Below are 13,031 nucleotides of genomic sequence, written 5' to 3'. Positions count from 1 at the left end.
CTCGTTAGTTCGTTTGTCCTAACTACCTCATGTCATGTTCTCCGAGGTTCTATAAATAAAGCATAGTCTTGACAACAATACAAATCTTTTTCTCTCTCAACCACCAACCACACTTCTTCCTCTCAGCCAGCACGGTGCCTCAGTCCATAACTTCCTATTAAAAAGAGCTTTGACATCTAACGCGTTCACAAATCCGACCCTCAAACGAAAACTTGTTCGTTTTGTGCGGCATTGAAAACTGTCGCTCACGTACTGGGGGAATGGACTCGAGCTGCTGCAGGTGCGACAAGGGCAAAAACACGGGTTACACAACTAGTAAGATGGGTTCCAAGCTTACATGTCATGGGCAACCTTAACAACCAGGGTTGACAATTCCCTATAATGGTAAATGGTTTGAGCCATCAGACATGTCAAGAAGGGTTACTCCTACAACACATGGACAAAACGTGGAAACCACACGGCATTTAAGCTAGAAAAGGCGACAAATGTTTCTCAGGGGTCAATACTGTTCGCTACAATACCTTGATGCCCAAGAATGTGAATGCTCCACGGAGCCTTTCTGGGGTGGCCTCAGGAGAATGCGGAAAAGGTGGCACCACCTGGCAAATGGTAAATCCTAAATACTCCATTACGAAAGTGATCTGTGGAGGGTTAATATGGACTCAGCTGGCGTCAACCACTTGCCAAGCTGCACGAATGAATCACGGTATTGCGAGGCAATTAGTTAGTAAACTTTCGATATACGTCGGTCAAACTATCCAAAGAAGAGCGATATTATTATGTGGCATCCAGACAGCGCTCATGTGGTTGACCAGCACCGTTCATGAGCATTCTCCAGCTACACCCCATGCAACCAGTATTAATATATTTTTTTATCCCTCATGCCGCTGCTGATGCAACAAACGCAGCAGCTTCGTCCGCGTTTTGGCCATACGTCAAGTGTGGCACCAGGATTAGGTCGCCTCCCTGGCAGATGTTGTCGCCGGTGTGGCAGATAACCTTGGTGTTGGCACTGGAAACACCCTGGACAGCATCGCCGTTGTCTGGAGAAATAAGTGTCAGCGAATGCACAAAACTGTGTTGTTTCCAGAGGGGGGTTATTTGCAGCGTGATCTACATACCTGGGTCACCGAAAATGACGGCGGCAGCCACTTTGGATGCTGTCGCAGAAGACATCATCTTCGCAGCATTGTGTACCAGCTGTCCCCCCTGCGAGTAGCCCGCCATGACAACCTTGGTGTCCGGGCACTTGGTCATAGCCTGTGACACGAGTGAGGCCCTTGGTTATTCGGTTAGCTCACATCATTCCAACAAGAATTGGCGTTGGCTCACATCTTCTTGCTTCCTGCAGCATCACCGCCGGCCAGGAAACCCGGGATGTCGGCAGGGTACTCGACGCCCTGTACCGCTAGATCGCCGCCGACCTTGCTTGACAGCGCCTGGAAGAACGGAGGCCCCGCCACGGATCCCACGTTTCCTGCCTCCGTAGTTCCACGCGCGAAGATGACAGTCATTCCCTTGCAAGATCCAGACAAGCCGTTTTGTGTGATGCCTGCCAGACTCTGGCGCTTGTCAAAAGGCGTGGCCACGGTGGTTGAAGCCCAGGAGGCCAGAGCCAGAAGGAGGATGGAGGCTAGGGAAGGCATCTTCGTTCAACCAGGAGCGAAGGGTTGGACTAATCCAGAAAGTGTCAAAAGAAACGAAAAAGAGTGTTTGGTGTTCCTGGTATAGGTTTCTAACTATCCATATAGCCGTGATAAGGGCTCTCTTGAGACGACCATGGTCTTTATATCATTTGGGTGTTCTATAGCCTGGCTACCGCGACGCTCCGAATGACATCTAAACCTTCAACCCCAGACAACTGGTTGTCACCGAAACGGTCGCATACGGCCCGCGACCTGATCCCAAAGAGGAAATATGGCGAGTGCCAAGCTGTCACGAACTCAATGCCTCGGCCGATGACCCACTATTTAAGCGTATTCCGACGATCTACACGGTGAGCACTGAGCGCACCAGGCATGGTGTTTCTAGAAGAAATGTAGAAGCAAAGGTGACTCGGGGCGCTTTTTGAGAAAAACCTTGAGAGGAAGAGATGCGATTGGTCTCCTTGCTGTTTGTTGTTGGATCTTGAAACGCACGGGGGTTGAGGCTTAGTGACTTCTTGAATGGACCGCTTGTCGCAAAAGTTGGGACGAGCCACTGCGATGCTAGCTTCGTCCGAAAACGAACGGAGGGTTCCTTCTCATTCCTCGCAACATATTTCAATTTTTCAGTGTTGATCCGATCGGGCGATATGGCAAATATCGACTTATGGCCTGATGTTCCAGCGCAAACGTGTCTGCCGGCTCGTGGTGCTGACCACTTAGGGTAAAGCTCGCCAAGTACGTGCATAGCAGCATGATGTTTCGATATTTAGTCCCTTGGCCAACATATCTCCAAGCCGAGGTCGAATTGAAAATCTTTGCGCCTCTGCCATGAACCATCGTCAGTTGTTGTGCTGAAGTGCTCGCTTGTGCCGTAGTCTGGGTGGTGTATCATCCTTCCCATGGCTAACTTATGTTTTCAGAACGATAGCGAGAAGTGCTATCTCGGGTTCTCAATGGGCGGTCTTTCCATGTTGCGTTGTGAGAGGATTGATTATCGTGGCAGGAACAGACATATCGACAAAGCGATATTAGTGTCTAACTATGTTGAGCTGGATTCAGTAGTCTTGTTTATCGCTTCGGTACAGGTTTTTACGAGAGCAAATAAACCAACAATGATGACATCAGATTTTTAATTAGTAGTCATTGCACTACTCAGAATCAATTTGGAAATATGGCTGCCAGCCACTAGCGAGACTGGAAAAGCTTCCATCGAGCCTCACCTACTCCCGGCTTTGAGCCATTTGAAAGGGTTTGAAGGACACGGTTTTCAGTACTATGCCGAAAAACTACTTGAGGTGTTTAAAGAATGAAATGAAAAACTACCTGCTGAATTAGACTATTAGGCACTCATATATCATCACTTATGATGTCGGCCTTCATAAATCTCGACCGTACCACAGCGCACGCCATAAAAGGCCCAGAGCGAAGTTGGACAAATTAGTCATTGTACGGTTTCAAGACAAAAATGATCAAAGACCAAAGCCCCCTTTGCCAGAAAATAAATCTAAGGTCTTTGAACCAAAATTTGTTCATATATCTATAAAGCATCCGCCAAAGTGGTTTGATGATGGAGCAACAAGCATTGCAGCGCAGGTCAAAAAAACCTTGGTGCAATATTGCTCATCTTCTATATTAAATTCTCAGCTGACAACATCATCACTATTATGGTCTCAGCCGCTGATAAATTCAAGAGTTGCGATACCTGCAAGCGGAATGTCAAGTTCTCTCACTTCGTAGACAACCACCGTGCAGTGCACAGAGCATGCCTTGCTTGCCGGCAGGAAACTAGGCGGCAAGGGGAAGAGACCCAGAAACGGGTTCAAAAAGACACACCCAATGTCTGCAAGACCTGCTCAACAATGAAGAATGGGTGGAGGTATATTTTCCCCAAGATTGCTTGAGGATAGGCGTCGATCGCAGTTGCTCCGCATGACAGGAGTCGGAGTGGATAGTTAGCCATTCACACAAAATCTTTGTTCGATCTGCCATCATCAAAGAATGTAAATAAACACATGAATGACCTGTGGTTCACTTTCGATAGGCTTTGTCTTAGTGAATTAGCGTCAGCATATTCTAGATAAATGCCCGTTTCTGCGAACTTGCTCAGTCGCAATCCATACCTTTCGCAGACACTCCTACTTACCTTTTATTTGGCATCCTATCGTTGGGCCACCTGTTACAATAAATAACTGAGAAAGTATAATTATGATCTCAGAAGCACACAACCTACAAACTTACAGAATTTGTCATTCTGAAGTACTTCGTCGCAATGCCGTTCACCGCTGAGGAACACCGTCAAATCGACTGCATGAAGACTATTCACTCACAAGCTCCAAATCTGAGCACATCACAGATAATCGAACGTGTAAGTTCGAACTTTGGTACCGAAATTTCATACCCTGTGACTCGATGGTTGTTCGCAAGCATGGGAGATTCAACCTTGTCTCGGGACGATGTGCTGTGGCGCCAGGGTACCCCCCAATCAGGGACAAACTGCACGAAAGTTGAAGGGAAGCTAGGCAACACGGAGAAGAAATCCGAGAAACGGTCGACTGATGACAAAGTAAGGTCGAAGAAAAAGCATCTTCGGTAAGAGACAAGATGAAAGGAACGCCATGGGCGAGAAAGACCTATCGTACCTCAATCAACTCTCAAATTCTTTTTAGAGCCGAGCTATTAGATAAGATGGCTCATAATAAACTGATATCTAAGTAAAGTTTATCTTGATTGACCATCGTGCTTGACTACGTAGACGTAAAATTCGTGCCTAGTTCATGCGGGCATAATATGGGCAGCCATACCTACTTAGGTTCCAAGAGAATTGCGAGAGAACAACGCACTGGTTTGACAGGTTTGTAGGCCACAATAGGCGGATTTTGCGTACGGCATGACCGGCTACACTCCGCTCATAGCCTAAACTAGTATGCTTTGTTGAAGATAACACTTCGCTACCATGGAACACTATCAATCTCACTCTAGATAAGCTGGCGCTCCTCGAGGAAAACTACATTGCAACTCTTGATAATGTTCATTAGACCATGAGCTATACTACATCATTGACTGCCCATGTAGTTCTCATACACCATTGGAAATCACACTTGATCATAACTCAACGAACAGCAGCATACACTGTCTGTAACTATTTCTAATGAAAAACGGTACTTATATCGTGCCGTGTTATTTAACATAATATGGCCGCTTCTCATTTGCCAATAGCGTTGTGTGCCGTGTCCTTGTGCACTCTTTAGATCGTCCCTTACGGCAGTATATGGAAGATTCAATATGCCTTCCAGATCTTGATCATTGACCCGCGACAAGAAATCAATCGTTTCGAACCGAGGGCACTTCGGGACCGCCAAGCCAGTCTTTTTGACAGGGGTCAATATTGGGGACCGCGCAAGCGAAATGGGAATCGATGATAACAGTATTCCTAACAAACGCACTATTAATTAAAATATTACAGTATGTGGGTCAACTGCCTGAAAACTTGGTGTTGTTTGGTCTAGATGGTTGCCTGATTCGACTTTCTGCATACAAGTCTTTTTTGGCGAAAGCCTGATCTATAGTATAGCTTGTATCTTGGCGTGAGTCTTCAGTCAAGTTCTAGAGTCCTGTCGGCTGGTCACTATCCCCATGCTCATGTCTCGGGGTCAGTAAAGTAAACACGCACCAATGTGGCACAGTGAAACAAAAACATTGTGCATAGGGTATTATGAATGTATATTTCTTTAATTACATACCACCCTGCTTTATGTATCTCTTTCTAGTTGTTAATGATGAATGTCCATCATGTGGAAAACATTACTCCCGCAAGCTGAGAGGCAGGTGATCTAGTCAGTGTATTGGTTAAAAGCAACAACGAAAACCATGAGGATGAAAGTCAAGCCCGTCAAGAGTAACTGGGCCAACAAAGGACACTTCATGGCCAAAGCTCTGGCTGATACTCGCTGGTATCTTCCATAGTATTTATCTCGTGGCTTTGGAACTTACGATGTTCTCAACAATAATCTCAACTTTGACAAACGAGTTCGGCACATTGGCCGATATAGCTTGGTATGAGTCTGCATATGTGTGGGCATTGTGAGTTATCTGAGAGTCTGCGGGCCTACGGACTATATCCTCATTGAGATATACCGCAGATGTGCTTCCCTGATGAGTAAAACGTAAGATCAATTGCCTCTCAAATTCGTCTATCTTGGATGTCTGGTCATCTTTGAGTTGGGTCTCTTAGTGAGCGCCTTAGCCACTTCAAGCTCCGTAACGCGCTTTCCTGGTCCTTCGTGCGCAAGCTACACTATATACCATCTCGGTCCATCGTGTGGCAGTGCACTCACCAGTGTTGCGTCGGGTCTTTACGCTACATTGAATGCCGGTGACTCGACCAGCCAATGGCTCGGCTGCCAAATTCTTACCACTGTTGGTCGCGGCATAGCATTTCAAGTTGTAAGTCTGCGACACGTACGAATTCTCTTAGCGGGGTTCTTTGTTTACTACCACTCACAGCCGTTTACCATCGTCCAGGAATTCGTTCCTGCGGCCGACAACGCAGTGTGTCGTGGTGTCGTAAACCTCTTCATGCAACTCGGGGCTGCTGTATCTGTATCGGCGTGTCAGACCATCTTCAACAGCCGGTAGCCCGGTCTTCTACAGTACTATGCGCCAGAGATCGATGTCAACATGGTCTTCGCAGCCGAGGCGAAGTTTGGTCTTATCAGCGCAAATGCCTGGGCTCTTCCAGGCATATAATCTGGCTGTGACGCAAATTTTTCGCACGAACTTACATGCGATATATCCTGACTCTGCTCACTAGTGACTGACTGACTCTTACGCCCAGCATCTGACTGCCGCATTTTCTGTCCTTGCTGCGCTCGCTAGCTTTGCATTGGAATGGCGAAGAGTCAAAGAGAATAAAGAATATTCTAGTTTGACGGGGAACACGGAATGAAATATTTTATAGATATATTTGCAGCCATGGACCCTAAGAATAGTGTCAGAAGAATTTGTATCTGTCAATAAATGTGTAAAGGCTGCGATGCGCGGCCCTCAAATCTTAGCATCTTTTCACATAATCATGGCAATTGAAAGTTCTGCATTTTCCTTTTGAACTGGCTTTCTTTTCTTTTCTTTTCAAATTTCCGAACCAGATTTATAGTATTTCAACATAGTTCTGAAGTCAATGAAAGCGTTTTCTTTCTCTTTCCTGTTAAATGTATCATACCCCGACTGGTCCTTTATGTCGGTGTTGTTCGGCGTCTTCGCGCCCTATTCCGAGGGTGTCTTACTCCGTACGGCAAAAGGTAAGCCGATCCCTGCTTCAAGCACTAACCACGAAATTCCTACTTTGGGCCACCTTGATACTGGCCTTTAATGTCTTATACTTGGGATTCTGACTACACGTTTGAACCTTTTAAATCAATGTTAGTTATCTCTCGATTGGCTGCAATATCGCGTACTTGCCCGCAATTGAAGAAACATGACTGTACACGATGATAATCACACGTTTGTTGGTGATAGAGAGGTGACAGAAGCCACTCCCTTAGTGAATACAGAACAACGTACCGCAATTCCACCAGTCGAAGGTTACCAACGTCGGGTTATCCTTGTGTCGTTCGCCCTTCTTTTCTTTACAGGTTTCGGTGCGAGCCTTCTGGGTCCCGGAATAACCGTCGTGTTGGAACAAAAGATATGCCACGAGATCCACGCCGGACTGGAGGCTGTGGACATGGACTGCAAGGCTCCCGCGGTCCAAGGCAAGCTTGCTTCTATTAGAGGGTGGGAGACAACGATGGAATGCCTACCAGGTTTGTAAACGAAGCCCCCGCGACCTCCATGGCTGCTCCTGATCTATCAGTAGGCCTCGTAGCAACAGTGCCCTATGGGATATTATCAGATAAATGGGGCAGACATCGCGTCAATACTCTGGCGTTCATTGGATTTGATCTCAGCATGGCCTTTTATTTCGTGGTTCGTGAGTCTTTCTACCTCTTCCGGTTGTCGCCTTCCGTTGACGCTGACGAAAGATTCAAGTCTACTTTGATGCGATCCCTGTAGAAGCATTGCTGGCAGCACCGATGCCAATGTTGCTCGGTGGTGGCGTCACGGTCATATCGGCCATGGTATATACCTCTATAGCCGATATATTTCCTGCCAGCGCGAGGTAACACAGTCCACTTGTATCTCCTTTGCCTCCTAACTAACTACAAACCAGGGCTCGCATCTTCTTACAACTCTCAGCACTGCTTATATTTTCGGATTTGGCTTCTAGTCCCCTTGCTGGCCTTATTCTGATGCGAAGTACATGGTGCTTAATGTTTCTGGCATTTGGGCTCTTCATTATTGCCACAGTCACCTCACTCTTCCTCCCCGACACGCTGAAATTGGCTGAGAGGAAACACGACCAGCACGAAATTCTCCATGATGGAGGTGGAACTGAACCACAAGACCATCACAACTCGTCTCCAATCAGAGAGTCAATTCTGAGAGCTCGCAAAAGCGTGCGGGACATACACTCATTTCTGAGTGGACATCGACAAGTGATTATCCTTACCCTCTGCTTCGTATTCGTGGCTCTCGCCAGACTCGTCCAAGAGATGCTCTTGCAATACACAACAAAAAGGTATAACTGGAGCTGGAGCAAAGTAAGTGCACCCAACACGTTCGGTCTTGTTTTGGTTTTGGTGCTCACATATACCAAACCAGGCATCGTTTCTTCTGACCACTCGGAGTGCGGTCAGTCTCGTGGCGCTGGTAGTTATCTTGCCAGCCCTAAATCACTTGCTGATGACCAGAGCCAAGATGTCTGTGGTGCAAAAAGATGTCTGGATTAGCTGCATAACAGGGCTCGCGGGCATCATTGGTGCGCTGACGATTGCCTTTGCTTCCAACGTGCCAGTTCTGATTATTGGTATGTTGAATGCGATGATGCTGCCCTCCCTTGCCCACCCCAGGCTGATCTCTTCCCAGGATTATCAGTATTTGCAATCAACGTGGGCATGACGGCCGTAATCCGTAGCCTGCTCAGCAGCATGGTGGAGTCGCGTCATATGGGTACTCTCAACTCCCTCATTGGAGTATTGGAAATGGTGGGACTCATGGTAGCCGCCCCAGCATTGTTTGGGAGTCTTCGTTTAGGCTTTGAGATTGGTGGAAACTGGATTGGACTGCCGTTCATGCTCGCCGCCGCCATGATTTCGGTGTCTACAGCGATTGTTTGGTTCTTGCCGATCGGAGAGAAGGAGAGACCCGCGAGCTCCTCGCACGAGGATGCGGTTTGATAGGACACCGATGATATATGCATCTTTCCAAACATGTACTCGTTCTGCTCCCTCCTCATCTATATAGATCACATAGTAAACACTCAGCTTATTCTGGCTGTTTCATGACTGCCACCGACCTCCACTTGTTATAGTTACATCTGCAGAACTACTATACTTGAATGGGTTTGTCGCTGTTTGGATTCTAAGTAGTATTATCAATTTCCAACACAACTTAAGAGCAACAAACGTCACGGAGCACGCTAGTGCTTAAATTGAGTGCATGTTCAAGGACAAGGCGATGTTCATCTCAGTTTCCGACGGTCAATATGACTGTACGTCTAGAAGTTTGCATTATAACGCGCTAAAAGCTTTTGGTCATACCGTTCCGTCTCCTACCACCAGATTTTGACCGCTCCACGTGGGCTTTCAGGATATTTCTCGTTTGCACCAAACTTCTTCGGTTCTTGTTCTTGGCTTTGCTCAAGGTCATCAAGAAGTTCTTCTTGCGGGCCTTCTCTTTGTTCGTGGTTGACTTGCCCTCCGCTTCCTTCTTGGACTTGCGGATGGCCTGTGTAGACTTGTGCTCATCACGCTCGCCCTTGCCCTCCTTGGCCATGGCTACACGCTCTTCCTTGGTCGTCTTTCGCAACTTGGCCGGAGCTTCAATATCTTCAGCGGTCAGACCTTCGTCCATATGCCGTGCTTGAGCCTCTTGTTGCTTGCGCTTGCGGTTGCCCATTGCCTTGTCGACGCCGGCTTCCATGCGGAGCTCCTTCAGTTTAGCCAAGTCAGCCGGAGTGAGAATCGATGTCGTAGCCAGCTTAGAGAGTGTCTGAATCTCTACCTCTGCATTCTCCTTGTCGTCCTCTTCCCCAGGGGTATCATTGTCTGTCTTTCGCCTCTTGAGAACCGGCTCGTCTTCTTCGCCTTCAGAATCGCTGACCCGAATCCAATCTCCCGAATCGCTGCTCTCCATCGAGGCAACTTCCCATTCATCGTCCTCCTCTACTTGCTCCTCATCCAGCAGCTCATCGACGTCCGCATCCTCGGGCAATCCCTTCTCTGCTCGTTTCTTCGCTCTTTGCTCCTCTTTCCACTTTTCTAGCAGTTCGAGACCTTCAATTCCGCCGATCTCTGCCTCACCAAACTTCCTCTGCTTCTGCTCACCGCTCTTGAGGTTGATTGTCGCATCTTTGCCTCGGTCCTTCTTGGCCAACAGTTCAGCACCCTTCTCACGGTACAGCGACAATAGACCTCTAGCGGCCATGGAAACTGCCTTGTCTTTGGATCTGCGATATTGCACCAGATCTTGAAGCAACGTATCTTGCATAGCGAGAGGCTGCCCAACACATATATGTCTGATGGCGTTCAGGCCGGCAGCACATACCTCGGCGGCAGCGGCCTCAGAAACAAATTCGGTTGCGATCTTCTCAATCAACGGCTCAATCACATCCGGCGGGATATGGTCATGTATCGCTTGGGCCAGATCTGCCAAGAATGACGTCGCGGATTGTTGTTTGGGGGTGAGGTACTTGATGAACCAAGAGTAGAGCTCGATGATGGTAAGCTTGTGTTGACCAACGAGACGTGTGACAAGCTGCAAAACCAGTAATCTGGATTCCAGAGAGAATCTGGCTTTGGCGCTCTGCAGATGTTTCTGAAACAGAATCTCGGCGAAACCTTGAGGGTCGTGAAGGAGATTTAGGGCGGAGAAATTGAGCGCAGTCGGTGCATGCTTCTTCCGCTCTTGTCTCTTAACTTTATCGACAGCCTTCTCGAGAGCCTTGGTCTTCTTTTTTGTCTTCTTGTTGATACCAATCTGGTGCTTGACCTTTCTTATGTCAACGTTGTTGTCTCCGTCGCTTTCGTCGTCTTCTTGGTTTTCCTCGCGCTCTTGGTCGCTGCCAAGGAAGAAGCGCACGGCACCAATAACGACCTTCTCGTTGTCGGACAGACACGCTTCCCGCATGATATCGACAGGCTTTGCATCTGTCCACAACTGTCGCTTCCACATTTCTCTGGTTAGTTTTACTGCCCAGAGACTCTTCGGGCTAGCTCTATCGGAGGTAACGAGGGTGTAGAGGGCGGTCTGGATGATCCGGTTTAGTTTGTGGTTGGTATGCTTGGAGTTCGCGTTTCTGAGGTCGCTGGTGATCTTGGTGAACAACAGCGTACGTAACGTTTTGCTAGGGGTGGTGGTCAAGAGAGGAATGAGGGTCATCAAGAGATAGGACGAGTCAATGACCTCCTTTCTTCGAAGAAGCACGAGTGATGAAACCACCTTTTCGCGCAACTCTGACTCCAAAATGGCATGGTGCTTGACCAGGATATCTTTCAGCTGATCGGGGAACGCTGCCGTCTGGGTCGGATAAAGCTCTGCGACGTGGGAGAGAAAATCGATTTGCTCCCTGAACGATACCAGAGCCCCGGAGTCACTGCTGAGAGGGGCAAAGTTGAACCGGTCGAGCGAGGTCTCGTATTGTCTGAGGTGCTCGAGGAATTCGGCTTCATACGCGGCAGGGTCGCGGCGGATCCTGTATTGGAGTCCTGCGCAGGAACCAGAGGTCAGCATTACATTTTCTACACAGGGACAAAGGCGATATCGAGCCTCTTCGGGGGTCGCATACCGGCCAAGTCAGCCTCGACTTTCTCGAGCTGTCGACGAACTAGGGTTAGCGATTATCAATGCAAGAGAATGGGGAACGGTGGTTTCGAAGACGACGTACGGCTGTGACCTTCCTTCGGGCCATGGCGATTTGTTATGTATGACGGCGTGTAAGGTGAGGTTGGTCGTGGTTGTCGTGGGACACAGGAGGAGTCCAGATGGGAGGTGTGAAATCCAAGGCGAAAATGTTAGCATGTTCTTGGTTATCGGGCTATCTTATCTTATCGCGTGGCTACAGTGCATATGTAAAAGTTGTAGTGGGGGGGCGGGGGCGGGTGAAAGAAAGACGGGAAGAAGGAAAGGCCACCGGGCCCCTCCCTACCTATACTCCTCCGCACTGCACTACCCGGTATGTACATCGTAGCACTAAAGCCCACCAAAGTGTTCATGGAAAGCATAGACACACTCATCATTATGAATTGATAGGCTTCCTCTACTGTACACATCTGTGAGGCTTTATGGAGTAGAAATTTGAAGTCGACCCACAGCACATCTCCTGGCGTCAAGCATTCCATCTACAATCAGCACTCTGCATATCTGGTGTCCTCTCAGCTCTGCATCCGCATCATTGATGAAATATGACCATCGAGTTTCTCAATGTCCGGCCTCGACGAGTCTCACAATATCCCTGAACGAGCACGCAAAACATGGACATCACTCACGTGTCTCTGCCGTCACACCTGCCGTGATTTGACTAACCGTAGAGAACACGCTCCTTGTAGTCCCGGGTACTGATATACTGATCAAAGAACAGTTGCCTGTTGTGGAAGCGGATCAAGAAACAATCAAGAAACAATTCAGAGTAGTCGCGAGAAGAGCCGAAGCCCCGTGTATCAACGACGCATTTCAAGAGTTCCTTGGCTACGAGTTGGAGACAGCGTGGTCAACTTGTAACTTATTCCCTTACTAGACTAACTGAACAGTGTCCCGCCACTTCATCGTGGCGAAGACAAGACAGGACTATGCAGTTGATCCAGGTATATGCCCCATTGATGCTCTCTATGGAAAGCATGACTGGATAAATAGTTGCTGAACAATCGCACTCTGTTCCTGGTTCCTTTCCACACCCGAGCAGACCTAATCACATCTGGCCATCGCTGCCTCTATGCCCCGCTTCGCCGAGCCTCCTTATGCTGCCTCGTTGGGGTTTCGGTTTCACTACTTGGACAAAACCTCGAAACAAAACCGCGAGTCCTACGGTTTCCTCACTATTGACGTATGCATTGAGTCGCCGAAGTTTATACAGGTCTGGTTGGATGATTTGTCAATACATCTACAGCCAAAAGGGCCTTCATATGTATGCTTTACGAGGTCCAAAGTATTACACCGCACCATATGCATGACCCTCACGCCGGGAGACTGGTGTCTCACTTTAGCCGTGCAATTTCTACGCATACCCATCAGCCCGGGTATTGCACAGTAATATACATGATGTGGGCCGTAGTTTGTCTCTTGTCTGTTTAT

General features: G+C 48.1%; 4 protein-coding genes across 4 annotated transcripts; 1 reads left to right on the top strand and 3 right to left on the bottom strand.

Moving 5' to 3' along the window:
* Positions 1-879: 879 nt before the first annotated feature.
* Positions 880-1,987, bottom strand: BKA67DRAFT_642743 (cutinase; the record flags this gene model as incomplete). The annotated part of the gene is made up of 3 exons (XM_046105811.1): positions 1,333-1,987; positions 1,122-1,279; positions 880-1,043 (listed from the first exon to the last, which is right to left on the bottom strand). Exons 1-3 carry the CDS (start codon positions 1,644-1,646, stop codon positions 880-882), a joined length of 636 nt encoding a protein of 211 aa, XP_045960863.1. The 5' UTR covers positions 1,647-1,987.
* A 3,489-nt stretch (positions 1,988-5,476) lies between these two features.
* BKA67DRAFT_642742 (uncharacterized protein) lies at positions 5,477-6,634 on the bottom strand (the record flags this gene model as incomplete). Its single annotated transcript, XM_046105810.1, has 5 exons — positions 6,428-6,634; positions 6,148-6,290; positions 5,981-6,060; positions 5,637-5,857; positions 5,477-5,593 (listed from the first exon to the last, which is right to left on the bottom strand). Exons 1-5 carry the CDS (start codon positions 6,494-6,496, stop codon positions 5,477-5,479), a joined length of 630 nt encoding a protein of 209 aa, XP_045960862.1. The 5' UTR covers positions 6,497-6,634.
* Positions 6,635-6,972: 338 nt separating this feature from the next.
* On the top strand, positions 6,973-9,033 carry BKA67DRAFT_552505 (major facilitator superfamily domain-containing protein). The gene is made up of 6 exons (XM_046101847.1): positions 6,973-7,447; positions 7,501-7,614; positions 7,674-7,803; positions 7,855-8,284; positions 8,346-8,550; positions 8,610-9,033. Exons 1-6 carry the CDS (start codon positions 7,120-7,122, stop codon positions 8,918-8,920), a joined length of 1,518 nt encoding a protein of 505 aa, XP_045960861.1. The 5' UTR covers positions 6,973-7,119; the 3' UTR covers positions 8,921-9,033.
* BKA67DRAFT_552502 (SDA1-domain-containing protein) lies at positions 9,034-11,803 on the bottom strand. Its single transcript, XM_046101846.1, has 3 exons — positions 11,629-11,803; positions 11,530-11,557; positions 9,034-11,449 (listed from the first exon to the last, which is right to left on the bottom strand). Exons 1-3 carry the CDS (start codon positions 11,650-11,652, stop codon positions 9,264-9,266), a joined length of 2,238 nt encoding a protein of 745 aa, XP_045960860.1. The 5' UTR covers positions 11,653-11,803; the 3' UTR covers positions 9,034-9,263.
* Positions 11,804-13,031: the final 1,228 nt, after the last annotated feature.

The sequence above is a fragment of the Truncatella angustata genome (genome assembly GCF_020726525.1).
Source record: "Truncatella angustata strain MPI-SDFR-AT-0073 chromosome Unknown BKA67scaffold_2, whole genome shotgun sequence".
In the NCBI taxonomy this organism is placed as follows: Eukaryota; Fungi; Ascomycota; class Sordariomycetes; order Amphisphaeriales; family Sporocadaceae; genus Truncatella; species Truncatella angustata.
Note: the sequence above shows the minus strand (reverse complement) of the source record. Positions and strands in the feature narration are given on the sequence as shown.